General features: G+C 37.6%; 1 protein-coding gene across 1 annotated transcript in view; it reads right to left on the bottom strand.

The window, feature by feature from the left end:
* Window positions 1-8,114: 8,114 nt before the first annotated feature.
* Window positions 8,115-26,797, bottom strand: part of CNTLN (centlein) — a 312,305-nt gene continuing 293,622 nt past the window's right edge. The window contains exons 24-26 of the mRNA XM_030293937.2: window positions 23,128-23,313; window positions 20,342-20,419; window positions 8,115-9,413 (exon numbers count right to left, since the gene is read on the bottom strand). Coding sequence (XP_030149797.1) covers window positions 9,312-9,413; window positions 20,342-20,419; window positions 23,128-23,313 — 366 coding nt within the window. The 3' untranslated portion in view covers window positions 8,115-9,311. The remainder of the gene's footprint in view (window positions 9,414-20,341; window positions 20,420-23,127; window positions 23,314-26,797) is intronic.

Genomic DNA, 26,797 nt, shown 5'->3' with positions numbered 1-26,797 from the left:
TTTCTGTATCTTTGCTTCAGGTATGGTTTAAAACTGTCTTTTAATGGAAATACAAATACATGTCCAAGGGAACATATTGAAACAGTATAAAAAGATATATGGTAATAAATAAATCTGTCTCTCAGCACAGACTCCTTAGTCCTCTCTCCAGAGATGACTAATCTTAATCAGGCTCTGATGTTTCCTTCTAGTAATATGAATATACTGAATAAATATATTTTTTGAAAAGTATTCCTTAAAATGGTGCAGCCACTGTGGAAAAAAGTATGAAAGTTTCTCAAAAAGTTAAGAGTAGAACTATTCCTATGACTCAGCAATCCCACTACTGGGTATTTACCCAAAGAATACAATAACACTAATTCAAAGGGATACATGCACCCTTATGTTTATAGCAGCATTATCTACAATAACCAAGATAGGGAAGCACCCCAAGTGTCCATCAACTCATGAATGGATAGAGAAGATGTGGTATATACATACACAATGGAATATCATGCAGCCATAAGACAGAACGGACTTTTGCCATTTGAAACAACATGGGTGGAGCTACAGAGTATAATGCTAAGTGAAATAAGTCAGTCAGAGAAAGAAAAATACCATATTATTTCACTCGTGTGGAATTTAAGAAATAAAACAAATGAGCAAAGGGGGGAAAGAGAGAGAGAAAGAGAGAGAGAGAAAGAGAGAGAGAGAGAGAGACAACCCAAGAAACAGACTCTTAACTATAGAGAACTGATGGTTACCAGAGGGAAGGTGGATGGAGGTATGGGTGAAATAGATGATAGGGATTAAGGAGGGCATTTGTGATGAGCACCAGGTGATGTATCGAAATGCTGAATCACTATATCATACACCAGAAACTAACATGACACTGTTTGTTAACTAACTGGACTTAAAATAAAAACTTAAAAAGTAAAATATAAATAAATATAAATTCCTTAACTTCTAGTTTAATTTGTTAGGAGGCTTCCCAAGGCCATTGCTACGGCATGGTAGATTTGAGGATCCCAATGCTTGTTCTCTCCTGGTCTTAAAGCTCTAACTTCTCATACTGCCTGCTTCTGGCTGTCAACATTGTTTCTATCTTCAAATCTGAGAGAGGGTCATAAAATATACTCCCTTGGCTTTCTAAATTTGTAGATTTCTGATATTAGTTTTATTTGGCTATGGCAGCCTAATTGTACTGTCCCAACCTTTTGATCTCAAGTCTAGAGATGGAAATCAACTACCTCCTTAAACGTATCTGTTAAGCCTCTTCATGTGACGGCCCTCACTCTTGACGGAGAGGGATTCTTTCATTTATATCTTATGGTAGTGGTGCCAAGAGGTATTTGCAATTTTGCAACCCATGTGCTTCATCTGTCTTTCTTCCCCAAATCACCACAAATAAACAATGATTCTAGAAGTAAAATCTATGCTTACCTTGCAAAGATGGCTTCAAGGCAACCTCTCCAGTAGCCTCTGCTTCATCTAGATTGTCAAACCTAGGGCTGCTGTGGTAGGGAGCTCCTGAGATGGTTCTTGGAGATCTCCATGTCCTATTATTCACATTGTTCTGCAATCTCCTTTGTGTGTGTATGTGTGTGTGAGAGAGAGAAAGAGAGAGAAAGATGAAGAAAGTTGCCACATTGAAGAGACCCATGTGGCAAAGAACTGAGGATGGTCGCTAGCCAATAAATAGCTCACAATGAACTATAGCCCTTGGTCCAATGGCCTGCAAAGCTCTGAGGTCTGCCAACTACCTCAGTGAACTAGAAAGTGAATCTTTGGAGTCACACCTTGCTATGACTGCAGCCTTCTGAAAGACTCAGTGCCAGAGAACTCAGCTAAGCTGTGCCTGGATTCCTGACTCACAGAAAGTGGCCCGAATAAATGTTGTTCCAAGCCACTAGGTTTTAGGGTAAATTATGATGCAACAATATATAATGAAAAGAACTGCATTTTAGAAGTTTCTCGTAAAATTCATGCTGATTACTGGAAGTTCTTTTTCAGGTAATCCGTCTGGACAAGAGTTATGCGTCCATCCAAACCCAAATCATCCTGTTCCCATCAGCCCATGCTTTCCAAAAATACGATGAATGCAGTTTTAGAGATAGAAAAACAAAAAAAATGATAAATGTGATCAGGTGTAGCACTTAAAAATCAAAATATCACCACTACATGCCTATTAGAATGGGTAAAACAAAAAAATACCAACAAAACTAAGTCCTGAAGAGGATGCAGACAAACTTGATCTCTCCAACTTGTTGGTGGGACTATACAGTGGTAGTAAGTGCTCTAGAAAACGTCTTTGCAGTTTCTTACCAAGTGAAACACACTTACTGCATTACCTGGTGATCACACTTACACTTTATTCTAGAGAGGTGAAAATTTTGTTCATACAAAATCCTATACATGTTGTTCATAGTATCTTTATATGTAATAGCCCAAACCTAGCATATTTGTCATGATCCTCCAGAGAAACAAAACCAAATCATTATTTTAAGGAATTAGCTCACACAATTATGGAGGCTGGCAAGTCTAAAAAGCTTCAAAGTGGGCAGGGAGAACTAGAAAGAATCAATGCAATTAAGTCAGAAGGCTGTCTGCTGGCAGACTTCTTTCTTCCTGGTGGAAGAGGCCTTCAATTGATTGGATGAGTGCCCCCCCAGGCCTCATTATGGAAGGCAATCTGCTTTACTCACAGTCCACTGATTTAAGTATTAATTTCATCCCAAAACACCCTCATAGAAAAATCCAGAATAGGGGCGCCTGGGTGGCTCAGCCGGTTGAGCGTCCAACTTGGGCTCAGGTCATGATCTCGTGGTCTGTGAGTTCAAGCCCTGTGTCGGGCTCTGTGCTGACAGCTCGGAGCCTGGAGCCTGTTTCAGAACCTGTGTCTTGCTCTCTCTCTGCCCTTCCCCTTGCTCAAGCTCTGTCTCTGTCAAAAATAAATAAACATTTAAAAAAAAAAAAGAAAAAAGAAAAATCCAGAATATTTGACCACAAATCCAGCACTGTGGACCAGCCCACTTAACAAATAAAATTAACTATCACAACCCCACCCCTTGTCAACTTCATTCACACACACACACACACACACCCCAAAATAAGGAGGAAATACTCCAGATAATTAAAATCCTTGTTTCTGTGAATAGTCATTTGGTCATAGTTGGTATTTATAAATACCTTCTTCCACTATCCATTCTGTATTCTCTATCAAACATTTCAGCTGATTGTAATTCTTTAGCTAGTGGGGTGACCTTTATTCCTGAAGGGTCTGGGCCATTAATAGTCCTAGCTGGTTTGGATTTTCCTTTGACTTTCACCACAGGGCATGGTAGTATTAAGAAATGCCCTAAGGGATCTCCTGTGGAGTAGCAGTACAATTTCCCCTTGGTAGTCAAAATCAATTATCCCAAGAAGCACAGTAACTGTCTTCTTGGCCTGTTGATTCAGTCATGTGGAATTGCAGTTGGCTGGGTGGGTCTTTACTTCCAGTTCAGTGGAATCATTCCTATGTCTCCTGGTGGAAGCATTTGTCCCTTTGGTGTTAAGACCTCTCAGCCAGCAGAGTATAAGGTCATGGGGAGAGGAAGCAAACATTTTGCTAGTGAGTCACTAGGAGTAATAGCGAGTGGTGCCACTCCCATTTCTACCCCTTGATTCCTGGACCTGGGAATCCTGGCTATGGATACAGCAGCACCATATATTAGATGCTAATTCAGAGCATATACAGCCTCCTCAAGAATCTTGTTGGGGCGCCTGGGTGGCGCAGTCGGTTAAGCATCCGACTTCAGCCAGGTCACGATCTCGCGGTCCGTGAGTTCAAGCCCCGCGTCAGGCTCTGGGCTGATGGCTCGGAGCTTGGAGCCTATTTCCGATTCTGTGTCTCCCTCTCTCTCTGCCCCTCCCGCGTTCATGCTCTGTCTCTCTCTGTCCCAAAAATAAAAAAAATAAAAAACGTTGAAAAAAAATTTTAAAAAAAGAATCTTGCCTCAGCCCTGCAAAGTACTGCCACCTAGTACTGCCACAAAGTACTGTAACTGAGTCTTCAAAAGCCACTCTACCATTCTAACTAGCTGCTTCACCATGGTGGGGAATGCAATAAGACCAGTGAATTCCAAGAGCCTGGGCCCATTGATCCATTTCATTTGTTATGAAGTGAGTACCTTGATCAGAAGCATTGCTGTGTGGAATACCATGATGGTGGATAAGACATTTTGGAAGGCCACAGATGGTAGTTCGGGCAGAAGCACTGCTTGCAGGGAAGGCGAATCCATATCCAGAGTGAGTGTCCCAGTAAGTACAAAATACAGTCTCTTCTATGATGGAAACAGTCAGATACAGTCAACCTGTCACCAGGTAGCTGGCTGACCCTGGGGGATTTTGTCAGATCAGGGAATTAGTGTTGGGTCTCTGATTCTTGAAGATTGGACACTCAATAGTGGCTATAGTCAGGCTGGCCTTGGTGAGTAGATGTCCATGTTGCTGAGCCCATGCATAACCTCATACCTGCCACCGTAACCACTTTGTCCATGAGCCCACTGTGCAATGATAGAGGTGGCTGGGAAAAGAGGCTGACTGGTATCCACAGAACAGTTTATTCTACTCACTTATTACTATCCTCCTCTGCTGAGGCCACCCTTTGGTAAGCACTCACATGGGACAAAAAAATCATCACCTTTTACACCCATTCAGAGAGGTCTATCCACATATCTCTTCCCCAGACTTCCTTGTCACCTTGTTCCAAACATGTTCCTCCCAAGTCCCTGACTACTTGGCCCATCAATCAGTATATCATCACATGTATCTGTTGATGGGTAAATGAATGTACCAGCTGTGGTACATGCATATACTGGGATGCTATTCAGCAATGAAAAGAAATAAACTATGGATATACACAATTTATATGGATCTCAAGGGCTTATGCTGACTGAAAAGAACTATATACTCTGTGCTTCCATTTATATAACATTCTCAAAGTAACAAAATTATAGTGATGAAGAACAAAAAAAAAAATAGTTGCAGGCCTTAGCGTCGGAAGGGGGATATGAATGCTAAGGAGTAACATGAGGAATATTCTGTCGATGGAATAGCTCTGTATCCTGTGCTGACAGTTATATAATCTACATGTGTGACAAAATTTCATAAAACTATCCCTCCCCAAAAGAAGTGAATGTGAAAAGTTGTAAGAATCATTTATGGTCTATATTTGAGTTAATACTAGTGTCCCAATGTCATTTTCCTGATTTTGACAATGTGTTATGGTTAAGTCAGGTGTTATTCAGGGAATCTGAATGAAGACTACTCAAGAATTCTCAATACTACTTTTGCAATTCCTTATGAATGTTACACTATTTCAAAATTAAAATTTATATAAAAATAAAGGAAAAAGAAAATGCCCTGGATGTACTTTTCTTTTTCTACCTTGCTCCCAACACTGAATTAATGAGCAGTGTCAGAACTAGTACAATAGGAAGAATGGAGAGGATTCCTTATAAGACAAAGGATGTTGACAGGTGTATAAGATAGGGAACATACAGTGGGGATAAAACTCCAGAAAAAAGCTAGGTCTCAAACCAAAGAAATTTGTCAAGGCAACAGGAAGATTTTTTTTGTGCCCTCAGATTGAGTAGTAGTAACCTAAGATAAGATATTGGAAAATGTAAACTTCACTTACATTAAAAAATTTTTTTTTTATCTTAACTAAATCTCATCCCAAAATATGCTGAGGGGCTCCTGGATGGCTCAGTTGGTTAAGCGTCTGATTTCGACTTCAGCTTAGGTCATAATCCTGTGGTTCATGAGTTCAAGCCCCTCATCGCGTTGCATGCTGACAGGGCGGAGCCTGTTTGGGATGCTTTCTCTCTGCCCCTCTCCCATCCCTTCTCAAAATTAATAAATAAGCTTTAAAAAATATGCTGAAAGTGCTTTAATTAGGATCAGGTGGTAAAAGGTGTCTGTTCCTCTGCCAATACCACACTTTTAATGTAGCTATAAAATACATCTTAGAATTGGGTAGAGTGATTTCCCCCACTTTATTTTTCCTTAAATCTTTGTAGCTACTCTTCTTCCTTTGCCTTTCCATACAATTTTTTAGAAGACTCTTGTCTCTATTTTCAAAATATCTTGCTGTGATGTTTGTGGGAATTGTATTAAACCCGTATATCAATTTGGAGACAACTGGCATCTTTGCTATATTGAGTATCCCAATTCATGCTCTCAGCATGTCTCCCCATTTATTTAATCTTCTTTCATCAGTGTTTGTAGTTTTCAGTATACAAGTCTTAGACATGCTTTGTTAGATTTATACCTCAGTATTTCTTTTTTCTTCTTTTTGAGGAATTGTGAATTGTATTTTAAATTATAGGGGCGCCTGGGTGGCGCAGTCGGTTAAGCGTCCGACTTCAGCCAGGTCACGATCTCGCGGTCCGGGAGTTCGAGCCCCGCGTCAGGCTCTGGGCTGATGGCTCGGAGCCTGGAGCCTGTTTCCAATTCTGTGTCTCCCTCTCTCTCTGCCCCTCCCCCGTTCATGCTCTGTCTCTCTCTGTCCCAAAAATAAATAAACGTTGAAAAAAAAAAAATTTAAAAAAATAAATTATGGTTTCCACACATGTATTACTAGTTCACTAGTATATAGAAATACAATTAATTTTTCTGTTGATCTTGTATCTTGAGAAGTCACTTATTAATTCTGAGGTTCATTTATTCGTGTATGGAATTATTTATGTAAGAGATATCTTTACTTCTTCCTTTCCAATCTGTAGGCCTTTTATTCCCTTTTCTTGCCTTACCATGCTGGCCAGGATTTTCAATATTTTGTTGAATAACAGTGATGAGAGTAGACATCCTTGCCTTGTTCCTGATCTTAGGGGAAAGTGTTCAATCTTCCATCATTAAGTATAATGTTAGCCATAGGCATTTTGCAATCCCATCAAATTGAGGAAGTTCTTAGTTTTGAGTTTCTTCTTTTCTCGTGCAGGGGTATTGAAGTTTTTCATATGTTTTTGTAAAATTTTACAATCATGTGATATTTCTCTTTAGCCTGTTTACATGGTGTCTTACATTGATTGATGTTTGAATATGGAACCAGCCTTGATTTTGTATCTTCTGCCCAATATCCCTCATAAACAGATAAAACAATTCTAAACAGAATTTTAGAAAACTGTATTCATTTTCTATTGCTGTAGTTACAAATTATCACAAACTTAATGGCTTAAAAAAGCAAAATTTATTCTAATAGCTGGGGATGTGCAAAATCAGTTTTATTAGGCTAAAGTCAAGATGTTAACAAATGCTGTTTTTTTGTTTTTTGTTTTTTTTTCCTGGAGTCTCTGTGGTGGACAATCCATTTCCTTGACTTTTCCAGTGTCTGGGGATCACCTACAGTCTTTAGTTGATGGCCCCTTTCCTCTATACTTAAAGTTATTGGGGTAGCATCGTCAAATTTCTTTGTCCCTCTCCTTCTGTGGTAACATTGCTGTCTGACTCCTCTTGCCTTCTTCCTGGAAGACCTCAGGCCTGCATAGAAATTCAGTCACATTTTATCTTTGTAACAAAATTCTTCTGTGATCAGATATTATATTAAAAATCTTGTAATTTATTTTCTTACCATTGTTTTCTTGTGAGTTGGAAATTCTGTTATGAGTACTTAGTTCAGTAATGTCCATATACAGTGCATTCTTTCAGCATAGGTATACTGTCACTGTATAATAATCACAATGTTTTGCAATCTAATTCAATAGCAAGATAATCCACACTCTGCTATGCCGTAAAAAATGTCACGCTGACAGCCATTTTTCTCTTCTTTTCTTGTTTTGACATGATGGGTATATATTTTTCTTAAAAAGTGCAGTAGAGTAGTATTGTGGCATCTGAAATGCTTTCAAGTTGTAACTGTATTTTCCTAGAATTGTGTCATTGTGATTTGTAGTGTGCTAAGTAGTGCAAAGTGACCACAGCATCACATATGGTCTGGGCTGCATACTCACTTGCACTACTGTAGTTTGAAGGCAGCCATGAACAATACATAAATAAATGACCATCACTGTGTTCCAATAAAACTTTATTGATGGACACTAAAATTTGAATTTCATATAAACTTCACATGCTATAAAACATATTCTCTTTTTGTTTTAAACCATTTGATAATGTAAAAATTATTCTTAGCTTGTGGGCCGCACAAAAACAGGCGGCAGTCCAGATTTGGCTTGTGGGCCATAATTTGCCAACCGCTGCCTTAACTTCAGGGGACCTGTATTCTAAAGGGAAAGGGGAGGAGAAAATAACATGAAGACATATAAGTGAACAGGTAAAATAGCCAATTTTCTGTGATAAAGGAAATTAAGTAGTAAGATGGCCAGGGAATGTGTCCCTGAGGGAGCAGATAAGGTGATCCTGAATGATGAGAAGGAGCCAGTCATGAGAAAAACGTACAGACTATTCTAGAAAAGAAAAAGAGTAAAGGCTGGAGGCAGGCAGAAGTTTGGTGAATTAGAGGAACCAGAAAGGTCATGTGTGGCAGGAATATAGCGAAAAGGTGAAATGGGGTTAAGAGTATTTGGAAATCTAAATAAAGATGATATCATCATTAGGAATTTGAACTTAATTAGTTGACCACAGTAGGAGTTATGCTGGATCTAGACTAATTTTATATACTGGGCTTGTGGTCCCTTGCTAATTTAGATGGCCACACAAAGTCTTGTAAATTTAAAAAAAGAAAGGGAGAAAAGGAGAAAATGTTTTTATTTTTGCCAAGTAGTTCTAGGAAAATACTAGTTCTAGTGTCTCCTACATAATCCAGTATATTGAGAACAGATATAATTGGACCACACAATTTATTTCATTAAATTCTCATCCTTAAGATATGATGCTTTGTTTTATATTTGCCAATAAAACAAATTGCTCTTCATTGGATGATTTAAGGCCTTTTATACTGGTTTTATGTAAATGGTCTAGTTTCTTACAAAACTTAAAACATTAAGTCCTCAGTTTACACCTTTGTCTTCTTATATTCAGGCTAATTTGTGTGTCCAAGCTTGTTCTACTTTTTTCTACTGCACTGGAAGGAAAATCATTTTTAAGTTTGCATTGATTTGTGGCAATATTTGTATTCAACAATCAAATGCTACACTATTTTCTTTAAAATGGCTGTGTACTTAATTAGTTTCACTTGTTCAGCAATTAATTAGTTTCAGAGACTTCTTATTTTGGTATTGAACCTGACTATTGATAGTTGGAGCAGATACTGTATCAGGATTGCAATGCATTTTTCCAGTCCCACCACACAAAAAGTTTTCACATTTGAAAAAAAGTTCTTCATCATAATATCATCTAATATCTTTCATAATTGTGAAATATCCTTCAACTAGTTTCTTTCTTTCATTTATTTTCTCCAGTACTGCTTCTAGCAAATATGAGGCAAAAGGAAGCTGTAAGAGAAACACACAAAAAAAAGATGATCAAAACTCTATATTTTCTTCAGCTCAAAAACATACACTAAATATCATTAAACCATTAGAACTCAGCTATCTGCAACTTTGCACCCATAATGGCACCCTTCTGGGTCTCTTTTCAACTGATCTTCCTGGTTAGTGTGGGTAATTTTGTCTTTTATAATAAAAATGATAAAAGAGCAGAAGTAAAATGAAAAAAGATAAACGCCTTATTGAACAATTCATGGTTTACTGACCATGTTAATGATGTAATCTGCAATACAAGCAGCTAGGCCATTTATCTTCAATCAGCTGATCAATAGCAGGTTACAGTCATCTCCAGGGCCCACAGGCCCACCGAAGGAGTACTGTATGCTCATCACTCATAAAAGAATGAGAGAGAACTATCAATACACTTGTCTGTGTGAGAGCCCAACACCTCAAGAGTTGTAGGGTAAAATTTCAGAGCGAAAAAAAATGGCAAAAGTATACCCATTGATTAAGATGTTATAGAAAAGTTTGTTTGGCACATCAAAGTGTAATACACATGTTGCAAACTGCTGAGTTTATGAAATGTAGAGTACATTTTTAAATTTCATAATTTATATAACTTTTCTGGTAAAGTTTCATTGTTCCCTCTGCTTCCCTGGGTTTCCTGTAGAAGTCTGAGTCGTAGGATACATGTCTGGGCTGTAAGTAGAAGAAAAGGGAAAAGGGTCTCCAATTACCCCCACACCTCCACCAACTTCCTTTTGTCTCCTTCCCAGCTGTCTGGTCTCACAGAAGAGGTTTATAATAATTAAGACATTCGTTATGCCATTTCTTGGAGTTGCCCTTTTGATTAACCAGCAAAAGACCACTTTTGTTTCCTTGAATATGTTGACGGGGATGCTTCCCATGCCCAGTCCCCTTCCCCACAAGGGAAGTACCATCAGGCCCTTTTTTGTGCCAGGATGACCACAGGCAGCATCCATCATCAGCACCTGACCAAAGACCACTATAGGAGGTGCTCGGCTGTGCTCAGCTAGGGTGATTATAATTCGCTCAACCAACCAGAACGGTCTTTTCGAATTTGAACTGGGAGTAAACAGAAAAGGTTGGCCAGTGGCAGTGAAACAACAGGCCAGACAAACAGATTATGCAGGCCACGAATGAGAAGCGAAGACCAAAACTGGTCCATAGGATTGCCTCAGATCCCAAGTTTCTAACAAAAAGGTTCTAGTTTAACTTCTTTCTCATCTTTGTAACAAACTGCCTTTTCTAAGTCAATGCCAGGAGCTTCACACACGGTCTTCCATGAAACTTATTACTGAAGAAACCATAAGATACCAAAATATCACATTTCTTTAGTTCTGAAGACAGACTTGAATAGAAGATACATGCATTGAACTAAAAACAGCTTTTTTCTGGGAAAGAAAAAAACCCTACTACCCCATTAAATATATACACACTGTGTTTGCATTGCAATGTCAGAAATATGAAAATGTGGGGAAAATGCATCTTAGAAGTAAGGAAGAATGTTAGACTCCCTTCTGCAAAGTAAGGATACTAACAGCAAATCATTACTTTGACAGATTGCCCTTCTGGGATGCAGAAAAGAGTCATATTTGGCAAAACTTCCAGTCTTATAAATTAGATAATTTAAATTCTCAGGGCATTAATATTAGATGTTAAAGGAATGCACATACAAAATAATAACAAAACTATCAGGCAACCTTCTTTATGTTGGCCATGGCTATCAGTACCATATGCATCCCCATCAAAAAGGCAGATAAACAAGATGTTTCCTGGTGGAAATAAAATGTAATTTCCTCAAGCTGTTCAAGGGAAAAAAGGGTCCTCTGACCAAATAAGTTTGGGAAACAAACCAAACCTTAAAAAGTTCCTCTATTTCAGGATCTCTTAGAAGCTTTAAGATATTAACAGACACTGTGAGTCTCCAAGCAATGTCATACTCTGTTTCTAAATTCATTTGTCCATGCTCTTCTCATGGTCTGTTTATCATGAGGAACTAGCAATCCATGGAACACACTTTGGGAAACATGCTGGTTCTGTAATTTCCTATGTAATAATGTCACAGTACTTTCACCAGGCCACAATGTACTGACATTAATCATCTTATTTGCATATTACACTTTCAAGTTAAACATAAACCTTTTTATCTTGTGATCTGAACAGTTTTCAACATGTCATGTACTTGGAAATTTCACTTCCTTTTAAAAAAATCTAGCTCAAAGAATTTCTCTTCCAGGAAGCCTCCGAGGTGGAACAAGAGGTCCATTTACTAATTTACTACTGACAACTCACTTTATTCTCTTCCTCTGGCTCCCAATAAAACAAAAAGCCCCACAGTTAAACACGACTGTTTGTCAATCCTGTTTTATTGGATTGTAAGCTTCTTTTAAGCTTTGTATAGAGGCTAACACATATAGATTTCAAAAAGTGATCAATCTTTTAATCATGATGCACGGTATGTGCATATCTATCTGCCCTTAGAGGTTCTTCTATTTCTCTGCAAATAGGTCAGAAGGATATTATTATCTGTCTTTATATAATATTAAATTAAAATTCATACATCTTAAAAGTTAGTTGGAGATGTTTATTTTAATTCAACCTTTCTATTTCCTTTTTCATAAACCAACTCTGAATTTCTTTCTCCAAACACAGTGCTCACTCTATTTGCTTTTTATGACTTGTTGTTCCCTGGGAACTGTAAGTCCGGCTCTCAAAGAGGCCTTTCGAAAGGATCAACTGTAATTTTATAAAATATAAAATTAATGTAATTTTATAATATAATTGTTAGTAATTGAAACAAACCTAGAAGAAGACTAAGGAAAAGTCAGATTAGAAAACATTTCATAAAATATACCTATTGTTTTCAAATGAATATGACTTATTTTTTACAAATGAACACTATAACTCAAAGTAACTGTTAACCAAAAAATTTTAAGCACGTGTCCCTCCTACTTTATAAATTGTTCCTTATTCATGGAGTAGACGCAATACATCCTCAAATAACGAGTGGACCAGCAGTAGTGGTTTCAAAAATAGCTTCTCTTGCCAAGTGTGCACTATCCTTTATTTGGCAAACTTCTTTCATAGACTATACAGATAAAAACCTCTGCTTAGTCTAGGATGAATTAATGAAAATTCTTGTTTTCTGAAAGTGGTTAAGAATGGGATTTTTAAGTTCACTGGCTATTTTAGCTAACTGAGAATAATCACTTTTATCATTTACAGATTATCGTTAATTCTTAAATCTTACAAATTACAGGGGCTCAGTGAGTTGAGCCTCGAACTCTTAATTTTGGCTCAGGTCATGATCTCATGGTTTGTGGGATCGAACCCTACATGGGGATGGAACCCCGTATTGGGCTCTGTCGCTTCGTGTTCTCTCTCTCACTCTCTCTCAGCCCCCCACCTCAAAATAAATAAACAAACATTTAAAAAATCTTATAAATTACAGTTAACCTGAAGACTGATGAGACATAATTTAGTATACTGTGATTCACAGAGTTCTTCAAAAGCTTATAGTATCAAATGAACGTCAATTCTCAACAGAGAGCTATAGATTGGGTGCAGTTAAGACTGTCTTTAAAATACAAAATGCCTTGGAAAGTGCTTTAAAAATTCACATGGTCTGCTTGTTTGCCCTGTTTTTTATTTGTTTTAACAGCAAAACGCTTTAAAAACATTAAGAAGACCAGGAGACCGGAGTCTAGATGAAATGCAAGGTTATCTCACACAGGGTGTTTAGAGTACATTAAAATCTCTCTACATGCATTCTAGAGGGAACTCCCTCAGACACAGAAAGCACCACTATTCTTTCATGGATAGGATTTTGGAGTTGGACTGAAGTGGCAGCAAGCTGACTGGACAACAGCAGCCATAATTTCTCACTTGCCCCATCATATGTATCTGAAACAACAAACCCGACAATTATGCTGCCTCGGGTTTCATCTCCAATGGCATATGCCAGGGACTATGAAGTCCAGAAAGACTGCATGATTTCTTTCTTTCTCTTGCATAACAAAGGAGAAGGGATACTCCTGGGTATGTCAATACAGAGTCCCACAGGCTTGAATGCTTCAACATCACGGAGAAGATGAGACAGGTGAAGAGTTGATACTGTGTGAGATTTCTTCGTATGGAAATTTAACTAGGACACTGGAACAACTGAGCTTTGCTTGGTGTGTGGTGTGGTCTTAAAGTGGGTCTTCCTAATCATTCGGGCTGTCCCTGTTGCAAAAGGTGACTTCTATTAGGGAGCGATTTCCCCTGATTTCACACAGATTTCCAGCTTATCTCACCTACAGATGTTTGCCTCTAGGAGCTGGTATGCCACTGACACAATCTCAAGTTTATCACTCACACTCGCAGGTTGTGGTTTCATTTAAGTGTTTCTGTATAAAGGTAAGGCATGAATGATGGTTGCAGACCTTTGAGAGCTATATTGGAAAAATAACCAAGCCTAACGTCCATGACTATAAAACATAGATAACTTAACAGCATGAGCACTAACTGGAATGTGCTTTTAACAAAAATCTAAAGAACAAGATGAACATTTTAACCATTTTCATTCTTGTTTTTGGTTTGAAAACTACCACCAAGAAGATACCACTTTTAAAACACAAATTGACTTTAATCTAGCTTGAGTCCTATTGAAAATAAATGTATTTCATTTCATGTAGTGTACCTGCTTTTACTGGAAACATGAAAGAAGGCTTAACATTGTTAAATTAAAAAAAAGTCCCAAGAAGGCTCTGAATGGAGAAATTTGAACTCTTGCTATTTCAGCTAGATGTAAGAAAGCTGTGTGGTGGCTGAGGGAGTGGGTTTACGTGTGTGAGCAGGGGTGAGTGAATGTGCCTGCATGTGCTTGCATGTGTTGTAAGTGCCACACAGAAAGTAACAGACTAGATGTGTTCCGAGTTCTAAGGAGAAACTTTCAGTTAACCTTCAGCCTGGAAGTTACTCTATTTACAAAAGCCAGAGAGATTTATAAAACTCTTCTCACTGCCATATTGCAAGGATTCTGTAGAAGGTAAGCATATTTTGCAGAGAGGGCACTGGGGAAAGAGCCATTTTAAATTTCAGCATTTGCAAGATCTGAAGCATCTAATAGGAACAGGGATATTTAAAGCTAAAGAAAAACCACTGATTAAATTCTGTACTTTAAATTCTCAACAGCTGAAGGCAGAAAGAATTTTTTATATGCTCCCAATGCAAGAAAATGATCTCCAAAAAGTAGACTAAAATGGACTGAATAAAATCCAGAAAAGGATTAGCAAATAATAAAGAACAGGGCTAAAACAAAATGAAATCAAGACACATTTTCTAGTCATTCCCGGCTCAAGGTTTTTATACAAATCCTAGTAAAGAACCATATTGCATTTATAACTGTAATTATTTATTTTGTACAAGTATACATATTTTAACATATATACCCATAATTCTGTTCAATTTAATTGTTTAATAAATTTCACAGTTTATATATTTTAACTCTTTTATTGTCCTTCACCCCCAGAAACGTAAACTCCATGAAGGAGGTGATTTTTGTCTCCTCTGCTCACTTCTGTACTCCTAAACCTGAAACAATAATGTAGGAGGCACTATGTACATGTTTTTTTTTTTTTTAAAAGGATTCCACAGTATAGGTTCAGTGTTATCTCCACTAACTCTCTGTTACCTTTTAAAGTCCCAAGTAAAAAGTACTGTTTCACGTATTATTAAGGCCTAAAGGCAAAGTTAAATGACCTTTATTACAATTTTATAATTTTGAGGATCAGAATGGGCAGAACAAATAAACAGTTGTCTCTTAGAAGGCAGAGTATAAATGACTACTACTAGTTTGGATATGTGAGAAGGTAAGTATCAGTCAGAGCATAACAGAGGGACGTCTCCTTATGTGCCAAATGAAGGGAAATCACTTATCTCATTTGTTCATAATTATGACCAGGAGACAGAAGTTCAAATTCAAATGCATTTAAGGCAATCTCTGCTAATTAATGGTAGAGGAGATGGCATATGCGATATAAGAAATTTATTTAATTTACTTTTTTTTTTAGAGAGAGACAGAGAAGAGAGAGAGAACAAGTTAGAAAGGGTCAGAGGGAGAGGGAGAGAATCTTAAGTAGGCTGCACGTTCAGCATGAAGCCTGACGCAGGGCTCGATCTCTCAAACTGTGAGACCATGACCTGAGCTGAAATCAAGAGTTGGATGTTTAACTGACTGAGCCACCTAGGAACCCCTATGGAATTTATTTTTAAATGTATTCTTTTTTCTGGGGGCATCTGGGTGGCTCAGTCAGTTAAGCGTCTGACTTCTGCCCAGGTCATGATCCCGTGGTTCTTGGATTCAAGCCCTGCATTGGGGTCCATGTTGATGGCTCGGAGCCTGGAGCCTACTTCAGATTCTGTGTCTCCCTCCCTCTCTGCCCCAACCCTGCTTGTGCGTGCTCTCTCTATTAAAAATGAATAAACATTAAAAAATATTTTTTACTAAATGTATTTTTCCTCTTTTGATATTAAAGAGAACATTTTTTAAATTGATATATAGTTCACATAACACAAAATTCACCTCTTTAAAGTATAGAATTCGTTGGTTTTTGATATATTCACAAGGCTGTGCCACCATCGCCACTATCTCATTCTAGAACATTTCCATCACCCTCAAAAGAAACTCTGTACCCATTAGCAGCCACTCCCTGTCTGCCTGCCCCCACCCCGATCTCCATGGTAACCACCACTCTACTTTCTGTCTTTATATAGATTTGCCATTCTGGACTGCATATGAATGCAGTCAGACTATATGTGACCTTTTGTGTGTGGCTTCTTTCACTTAGCATAAGGGTTATAGGGCTGTGTTGTAGCATGTATTTACTACTTCATTCCATTTTACGGCAGAATAATCGTCCATGTATACATACGCCAAATTAATCCATTCATCAGCTGATGTACCTCTGGGTTGCTTCCACTTTGGAGGTATTATGAATAATGCTGTTGTGAACATTCATGTAGAAGTTTTTGTATGGACATGTGTTTTCATTTATTGTGGGTATATGCCTAGAGGATGAAACTGCTGGGTCATATAATCTCTATTTTTAACTTTCTGAAGAAGTGAAAGACTCTTTTCCTCAGGAGTGGCATCATTTTATATTCTCAGCAGCAATGTATGAGGGTTCTAATTTCGCCACATCTTCACCAACCCTTGGTATTGTCTGTCTTTTTCATGATAGCCAACCTGCTCGGTGTGAGGCAGTACCTCATCTCAGTTTTTGGGTTCCATTTCCCTGATGGTTAATGATGTTGAGCATCTTTTCATGCCCTTATTAGCTATCTGTTTATCTTCTTATAGAAATGTCTATTCAAATCAGTTTCTTTACTTTTAGTTGTTGAGTTGTAAGAGTTTGAAATGTGTTCGCAAATGGTTAAATTTCACTGAGAAAAGCCAGAGAGAAGGCTAGCTGAATTAATGAAAACACTTGAATCCTTGAATATTGTTAATGGAATGCATCTACTACACTTTCTATGGATTCAGTACTGACATCTCCTCCCTACCACATCTGATCTACATCTTTTGGTCTCTCAGACTCTTAGAGGTATCATCATCTTTCTCTTTATGTGGGGTATTAAACTCACCCATCTATGGTTTCTGCTTTCTGACTCTATCTAATCTCATTACTGCTATTGATTCAATCGCTATAATGTGGGTCACATCTATCTCATTCTTTCCATTTTTATGGCAATGGCACATGCAGACCCTCATTGCCCTTTGCCTAAACTATCTTCCTGCTCCCAGTCTCTCTCCCTACAGACCTACTATGTGCTGATCTCAAGCATCTTTATAAAACACAACTCTGATCATATCTCTTTCTTGCTCACCGCTTTTATAGTTTGGTCTCAGCCTACTTTTTCTATCTCTGTTTTTTTTCTCCCACCCTCTGAACTACAGAAGAACTAATTTGGAAGGGTTCTCCCATCCTATTATAATCATTAATTTGTTTGCTTTTCTCTGCCATAGATTGCGAGTTTTTAAAAATGTAATAATGTAAGAAAGATGAATTAATACAGGTAAAAATGTTCAAAGAAATTAAATGGCAGCTATGCTGTAAGAATAACAGTAGATATTAGAAAGATTTTTTTAGTGTAATTTTTATTGCTAGAAATCTGTAGGAACAAAAGTTAGGTGCAGATATGATTACACATAAAATTACCAATTGCACCAGGACTACTTGAAGCAAAGAGGCCATATATTTGCACTCTGCCTTAAATAAAGAAAAGTTAAGGTTTCAGGCTTTTCAGTTGTCATGCACTTCTGGCTAGCAGCAGTAGTAGGCATTATATTGTTGTATAGTCCCATATTGCCACATGGCGGAACAGCTTTTTATTTTGTGGCAAGCATTATATGAATGCAAATTTACACCAAATGAATGCAGAGAAAATTTTCTTTGAAAGAAAATCATTTTGTGGCTTAATTCTTAAACAAAAGGTAAAACCACAGGGCCAGACTGACTCCTCTGATCCGAGAATTCCCTTACAGCACCCAACACAGAGGACATAAAAGAGAAGTTTTCCAATAATTTCATCTTCAAAATATTCTAATAACCAAATATCAATATTAAATTAATTATTTTTTTAAGGAAATGTGCTCAATTATTCCACAGCTTGACAATCACGTAACCTCAGACACACAAAACTGTATATTGTACTAAGCAAATGTAGGAATGAACATACATACACTTTTAGAGGCATAACAGCCTCTAAAAAAATTGTCGGACAAAGAAAACCTTTTCTAAAATTCAGGACAAATGTAATTGCTGGAACGGAGAGAGAAGAAAAGTAGGCTAAAAAAAAAGATGTTTTCTATTTTATAGATTTTTCTCTTGGGTGTAATTATGAAGTGACATTCAAGTGCAACCAATCAAGTCACTATTTTTTTCTCACAAAATTCAAAGACATCAGCAAAACCACCTATGTCAGTAATAAAAATAAAAAGTCTTTGACTTTTTAAATGTTTTCATACTGTCACAGTGGAATAAAATTAGCTTGAAAAATGATCTAAAGGCACATGATGCAGTTCATTATGTATAACGGCAACAGAGGCGCTTTCCCAGTGTTCATAAAGGCTGCTCCATTAAATTTACCTCCAGTCAATAATTAGGAGTCCACAAATAAACCTGGGCAATTAAATCAATACTGCCAGGCAATTATATTCCAGAGTCCAGGCTCAGTGGCACAAAAAGGCACTACATCAAACGGCAGTATTAAGCGGTCTAATGTCATTTTCCACAGGATTTTTTTTGCACCGACTAAGCGGCATAAGTATACATCCAGATAATGTAGAATGTGTGCATGTACATCTACAAAGGTGAGTCAAAAAAGCAGGTCTGGTGTCAATACAGCTTTAGAAAAATGTAATAAAGATTTACGCATGTGGATCTATTTTTTTTTATGTCCATAACTGACGATGAAAGCTCCATATTAAAGAGTCATGTTTACAAATTGAACATTAAAAAATTCATTTAAGATTTTATTTTTTATCATTTTTCAAGCCTAAATATATAACCTGTCACACTCATTACTGAACTCCTTTGATGTGCTGGCCACTGGGCTGGGTGCTGGGCACGCAACATTCATTAAGAAATGGCCTTTCTTCTCAAAAGCAAGTTGTCACTGTAGAAGACATTGTCTGCACTTGAAGAACTTTAAGCAAAGATTGCCAATCACCTTCTGTTACTATGGAAGTGATTCCAGATAACATTTCAAAAATATATAAGACTGACACTAAGAATATGAGTAGTTCATGTATTATTTACTTATCCTTGACTTTTCCAGAAGTATAGATGCTGTTGTTTGTTCATATAAATGTAAAATAAATGTGTTTAAAACTGCTTTTATTTTTAATCTTTACACAGAAACATTTATAATGGCTTTCCAAAAATCACAGGACAGTAATGGATGTGTATATTTTTTGCTATTTTGAAAAACACATTTTAGCTCTTTTTATCCTTGGTTCATTTTTAAAAGAGACAATTAGGTTAAGCAAAAAGAACTCTAATGAAAAACTTTTCGAATACATTACATGCTGTTGGTGATGTCAAAACAAAAGCTGGCTATGACTAGAAAAGCAGGGCTCTCACCTGCCAATAAACTGCCCTTGATCACTTACAAGAGGGGCACATCCCAGCAGACTCTATGTGTATTAAAAAAATACTTGAAAGGAAAGAAAAAGTATCACACAGGTCACAGCAGCCGTCTCAATGGACCCCTCAGGGATTTCAACTCGTCTTGGCCTTGTCATCCTCTATGCAGCTTTCCACTCGGCCCAGAAAATGTCGATAGGAAAATGTTTGAGGGGCCTCTGGTGGAAATTTTTTCATTCTTCCTGCATTGACAGGATGCCAAATCAATATTTACTTCCCACTAACAAGCTGCTCGAGGTCTCAGTAGAAAATATTGTAGAGAATGCGGGAAGACACAGTAATAAACAGCTGTCTGGCTGTGAGGAAAACATGAATTGACTGGAAACAGGTCCATAGTAAAAGGTCACTGAAACCCATGAACTCCTCAGGTGTCCATATCAACTACTAACTTTAAAGACACATAATAAAGAATCTCTTTTCCTAAGAGGGCTGAGAGAACGGATCCTTTTCAGTGTAGCGAGCATAGAGGCTGACTCAATAATTTAATTAATGCATTTGCTAAGACCTATGTTGGCTCTTCCCAAGGCATTTGTTTCATTTGTTAAGTCCAAAAGTACAAATAGAGGGTTAACTTTCCTGTCTACCTATTGGAATACTTCTTTACCTAACAGAAGTAAATAATGTGTAACGATTTGCAAAAAGTTAGACATCGAGTAAAAATGTAAGGCTTGAAATGTTTTTTTGAGAAGTTTTAATACATGAAGCAGAAAAATGAAATACCTGTCCTTCAAGAAGTTTCTGAATGTACAACAGCCATTCCCGATCATTTTCAGCATCTATCTTCGTCCTTTCTATTTCCTAAATGAAGAAAATCAAAAGACTGGTGTTAATTGTAAGTACATGAACTTGATCATACTGTCAGGTAACTAAATAAATTTAGAGAGATACTGGCAGAATAGAATTCAACAAAGACCAGCCTGTCCCTCCAGAGGAGGGAATATGCAAATCTGTGCTCTTAATAATACTTTATAAATACTGACATGCAGAAGATAAAGCTCTATCTCTCTATTTCACAATACAATTCAGGAATATTTTATTTCTGCCTTCACAGTGGAGCTCAAGGTAGAGACTGAGGTGGAGGTAAAAGCGACTAAAATCAAGCAAAAAATAAGACAGAGCTGTACAGAGGTGCCTGGCTGGCTGCCTGGCTTGTGACGCTTGATCTTGGCATCATGGGTTCAAGTCCCACATTGGGTGTAGGGATTACTTAAATAAGTAAATAAACTTAATAAAAAGACAGAGCTATATAAAATAATCATTTACAAGGGACTCTTGTAAGGTAACATAAAACCTTATACTGAAACAGTATGACTTGTCAATAGATAATTAAGGAGTAATTGTTACAGGGAAAAACAAAATAGGACGTGGCATGCCACTGGGGTATTTAAATGCTTACTTATTTAAAATATCCAATAACTGACTGATAAGCAAGGGGCTCTTCAACCTAACAGTGTTGTAAGTGCCTAAATATTTCAACCTTTCAATTATCGAGGTAATATATTTCTGAAAGTATAATGCATTCATATGTGCTGTTGATTATTCAGTTAAAATCATGATTCAAAATAAAATAAAATAAAATAAAATCATGATTCAGTTTACAAAAAGACGGACTTTTCAAAAAGGGAAGGGTTTCTGGGAAACTAACATTTGTTGAAATTTACTGTATGCCAGGTATCCCACTAGGCACTTCACATGGAGTATCAATTTTTACATGAATTTGCTAGAATTCAGTGTAGCTTAAAGAATATAAGTCAGCTGGTTTGGGCTCTGCTTGGACAAGTCCAGTCAACTCTCTAGACCTCTGAAAAGATGCAGGGATCTAACTAAGCTCTGATCTATAATTAAACCTAGTAAATGTATCAAGGTGCACTGATCCTCCTAGAACAGGGTGTTTGTACTAGTGTCCTTTTTCTTCCAGGAGGACTTGCACTGAAGGTTATGTGATATGCAAACTTCAGTGCTGTACGTTCTGGCTCTAGAATACATCTGCCCAGAGGCAGAGGCTGGGGTACTATTTCTTCACAGAAATGTGCCAGCTACTCTTTGGGACTATAAAGAGAGATCTAATTCATATACTCAAAGGGAAAACTTTTTTCTAACTTGTCCATTCAGAGAGGGTACTTTTTCCTAATTTGTAAGCCCAGAGAGGGCATCTTTTGAGACCACACAAAGCCGATGGGCCTGTCTTCCAGAACATTTATCTGTGTGTATGCACACACATGCACACACAAATACACACATACATGAGGGCTTTTGGAAATCTGCTTGTTTTAAAGCTCTTAGGCAACAGTGGAGGACTCAGTCCTAATTTTCTGTTAGGACTCTCATTGTCAATCAACAAATATTAATTAAATGTCTACAATAATGTATAGTTAACACCTTTGCCAGAGACACTATTATTTCTTGTGTGTCTTGTACTTGATACTATATTTGATAATGCTCCGTCCTTCAAAGTTCAGAATTCACAAAGTGAATTCAAAGTGTGGAAGTCATGGGCATTGTGGCATAGGTGCTAAAAAAAGGGAAACTGATAGTTCACTATCCTGTTCACCCATGGGATGAAAATAATTTTGTAGGTTGACCTCTTTTCTAAGAATTCCTGGAAGTTTAAAAACTGCAGTTTTTGCAGTTTGCAAATTGTAGATCTGCTCTGCTCCAGAATTTTTTTTCTCCAGAAGTTTTTTGAGAAGCTGACAGGGGTGCTGGAGGATGTTCTCATACAAATATTCACGTCTACCATTTTAGTTATTCATTGAGCAAATATGTATTGGGAAGCTACTAGTGCTGTCATCTCTTTAAATGTTTGCAAACAATAAAGTCTAGTATTCATGCATTAAAGTTCAGAGACTTAATAGTAGAACAGGATTATCATCCTCAGGTCTCATAGAAGACTATGTATAGGATGAGCTTCTATTGTCAACGAGGAAACAACTATGTTTAAAAATGCAGTGGCCTCCCCAGGGGTACAGAATTGCTACTGAAGACTCATATCTGTATGCATATCAATTCACTCAGACAGGAGTACTTTAGCCAATTTAAAGCCATAAATATATTTTTCTTTAACTTCATCAACAATAATTTTGAATTTATCTAGGAAAGCCAATAGATTTACTATTTTTACTCACATCGGAGGAAAGGTCCTCAAATCAATGATGACCCACCTTAACTAAATCCATTCAAACTGGCTTAATTAAAAATAGTATCTTATAAGATATATGATTAACTAAATTAAAGAAAATGGAAGTGACAGGAAAGGACTTGAATAACAAAGAAGCAGGTCTAAAGGTTCTACGTACTGGCTTATTTCTGTATTACAGTTAAATTTTTCTAAAGGTTTTCTGAGTTGGTTAATACCCTTGATGTAACTTTCACTAGTACATTGTCAAGCTTACCTTCATTAATATTATATTAAAGATGAAACTCTAAGAATTATAAAACAAATAAAGTATTTGCTTAAGCTCAATGTGTAAAGAGCCCTTGATTAATAAATACTTAAATGACCTTACCATTTCATCTTCTGTATCTAATATTTCCTCTAGATCTGACCGTGAAATGTTGAGAATAGAAGCTGCCAACGTCTGGGCTTTATGGGTTGAAGTTCTGCAAGCGTCCCTGTTTTTCTGCATTTTTTTACGCTCTCTGATTTGTTGCCTTATTTCATAGACATCATTTTGTAATTCCTTGACCAAAGCCTGCAACACATTGGAAAGAATGTGGGCTCATACGGAAGTCATAAATGAAGACAAAGCAGTCATAATATAAAAATATAAGGATATCAGCAAATCATTGCTTATTAGGATTACTCTGATTTTATTTATTTTGGAACACAATAGATTGCTCTTTACTTATTGTCTGTATGTACTAAAAGCTCTCTTAAATGAACACTCAACCAACTTGCTGGATTAACCAAACTCTCCAATCCCTCTTTCAGGTTTATGAACTGATATCCTGGTTGGTGAGCTCTTGCATCAGGCAGGCTACTTTTCATCATGCCAGAGCACAACTACTCCTGCCCACAGAGCTGATGCCAATTGTTGTTTGTTTATTGCTGAATGTGTGTATATTCATTGTAACAGGTTAATTATATTATTAATTTAATTATTACATAAACTGGTGAAATATGGCTACAGAAAGAAAGCTATTTCTATTTTATTAAAACTGGATCAGAAATCCTTTGCAAGGACTTGATCAAGGCAAGTTGAGTAAAAATGCAATTGAAATATTTGTGGGAAAGACAACAATAAAGATAAAAAAAAAAAAAAAAAACAAAAACAAATCCAAAACCATGGGACTACTTCACAAGAGTCTTTAAGTTCTCCTTTTCAGAAACGAATCAATGCTAGTCTATACCATACCTACCCAAGCATGAGAAAAGGACACCCCTTACTCTGGGTAGACAGAGCTCTGGACCTCGGGTGCCTGGGTTCATGAACTGAGAGCAGCCTAGCCAGATGTTTGGGTTGTTTTTCTTTCTTAAAGTTTATTTATTTTTGAGAGAGAGAGAGAGAGCGTGCAAGTGAGAGCTGAGGAGGGGCAGAGAGAAAAGGAGACACAGAATCTAAAGCAGGCTCCAGGCTCTGAGCTTAACCAACTGAGCCATCTAGGCACCGCTGTTTGGGTTTTTCATTCTTATGCCAGCTCAAGCAATGTTGCAATAAATCACAGTGCTCATGTATACATTTTGCATCTCTAGGATATATCCATGGAAGAGAAATTGCTGGACCAATGGGTGTGTCTAACTGTAATTCTGAAAACCCTTAATGTCCCCACCCTCCAAGACAGTACCAAGATATACCTCTACAAAGAACATATGAAAGTATTTGTGGGGCACCTGGATGGCTCAACTGGTTAAGCGTCCAACTTTGGCTCAGGTCATGATCGCACGGTTTATGAGTTCAAGTCTCATATTGGGCTCTCTGCTGTCAGTGTGGAGCCTGCTTCTGATCCTCTGTCCATCCCCTTCCCTGCCCCTCCCCAGCTCGTGCTCTGTCTCTCTCTCTCTCTCTCAAAAACAAACATTAAAAGAGGGGCTCCTGGGTGGCTCAGTCATTTGAGTGTGGGACTCCTGACCTCAGCTCACGTCATGATCTCACCGTTGGTGAGTTCAATCCCTGGATCAGGAGCTGCGTTGAAAACACAGAGCCCTGCTTGGGATTCTGTCTCCCTCTCTCTGCCCCTCCCCTGCTCATGCTGTCTCTGTCTCTCTCAAAATAAATAAATAAACTTAAAAAAAAAAGTACTTGTTTCTGCATACTATTAGCAAAACACCAATCTGGGATTTTACCGTAGCTTGTTTTTTCACTGTATGTGTAAGTTTCATTTCCCTTATGAAAAAAAAAAAGTTGAACATCAGCCTTAAGAAATATTATATTTCTTTTCTCATTTTTTTCTGTTTTTCTTAGTGATTTACAGGAATCATTAATATATTGGGGATATTATATTTATCTATTGTACATATGTGAATTTTTTCATTCTTTGTATTTTTCTTTTCACAGTAATTAGTGTTTCATGCCAAGGAAAAATATTTCTTATTTTTAATATACTCAATGGTTCTTTTCCTTTCTTTCTCACTTTTGAATTTAGTGTGTTACTTCAAAAAGTATTCTCCACAATGAGACATATATAAATGCATTTTCTAACCATGACTTTTTCTGCTACTTTTAAGTTTTCATTTTTCAATTTTCAATTTGTTACTTATTGGTCATCATTTTTAAATTGCTACATAAAATCATACTCAGTTGTCCCACAACCATTCATTAGAAAGTTCACCTTCCTCCCAGTGAACTCCTGTGTGTTTGGGTCAGTTTTTGGACTTTCTGTTCCGTTCCATCTCTCTTTTTATTAGTGAAGTGTTAGAACATATGTAAGCTAGTGAGGCTTTATAATAAATGTTAACATTTGGCAGGCTATCTCCCTCTCATTACCCTTCTTTTGCAGATTTTTCTTGGTAATTTTTGCTTGTTTGGTTTTCCATATGGAACATTGTCTAGTTTCCCTCCCCTTAAAAACCAAATCTTACTGGTAATTTTATTTCAATCATGTTACATTTCATCTGGATCAGGCTAACATTTTAACATGTTTGAGTCTTCCTAATTGAAGACCATGGAGTTCCTTCCCAATTAAATCTTTATTTGCATTTCTTAGAATCATTTTTAAGTTTTCTCTTTATAGATCTAGCTTATTCCTGAGCATTTTATTTTTGGGGGGCTGCTTCTTTTTTTTAAAGTTTATTTATTTTTGAGAGAGAGGGAAGTGTGAGTGCGGGGGCAAAAAGAGAAGGAAAGAGAGAGAATCTCAAGTAGGCTCCACACTGTCAGCACAGAGCCCAATGTGGGGTTTAAACCCACGAACCCTGAGATCATGACCTGATTGGGGGCTGCTTCTAATACTGACTGTTGCTTGTATATATAAAGATTGTTGACATATATTTAGCTTACTGAAGCTTTTTATTTGTTATAATTTTTCAGCTCCTTAGTTTCTAGGGATTGAATCGTATCTTCAAATATTGATAATTTTATCTCTTATTTTCCAAATATTACACCTCTAATTTCTTTTCTGATTGCATCAGTTAAGTTCCTCCCAAACAGTATTAAATAGTAGCACTGATGTGCCAGAAGCCAAGCTCTCCAACTAGCCTGATGGCAGGGCCCGGGCGGTGGACAGATCGGCACTGCATGGTGGCCCACCGAAAGTGAAGCTTCTCGTACTCCTGCTTTTATGTAATTTGGCCTTAGCGCTGGTCAGGGCAGCCCCCCTCCCAGTGAAAGCACCTGGGGATTTGTCGGTTGGGGAAGTGCCCACGACAGGCCCCCCGGGAAAAGAACCACTGGGGAAAGAAAGAAGATTCCGCAAGGAAATCATGCGGCCCTACATCTAGCCCTTGCCACCCCCTATAAAGACTCCTCTCCCTAAAGGAAGGACAGCCCCATATATTTCCCAGCCAAGGAGGGGGACAAATGGGTTCGAAATCCCCACTCTGGCAACAAAGGAATGTATATACGGATACAAGTTACTCCAACCCCTAGGCCCATTTGGCCCCCAGGAGGCATTCCAGATGATAACTGGACCTGGTGGGTTAAGGTACAGAATGGTTCATTAGTTCCTAGGTATACATTGTTTCTCTGGGAGCACATAAGGCGTGGGTTCCCAGGGCCCTCTTGGCTCCCTCCCTGCACC

This window comes from Lynx canadensis, chromosome D4 (genome assembly GCF_007474595.2).
Source record: "Lynx canadensis isolate LIC74 chromosome D4, mLynCan4.pri.v2, whole genome shotgun sequence".
NCBI lineage: Eukaryota > Metazoa > Chordata > Mammalia > Carnivora > Felidae > Lynx > Lynx canadensis.
This window is presented reverse-complemented; position numbering and strand designations above follow the sequence as displayed.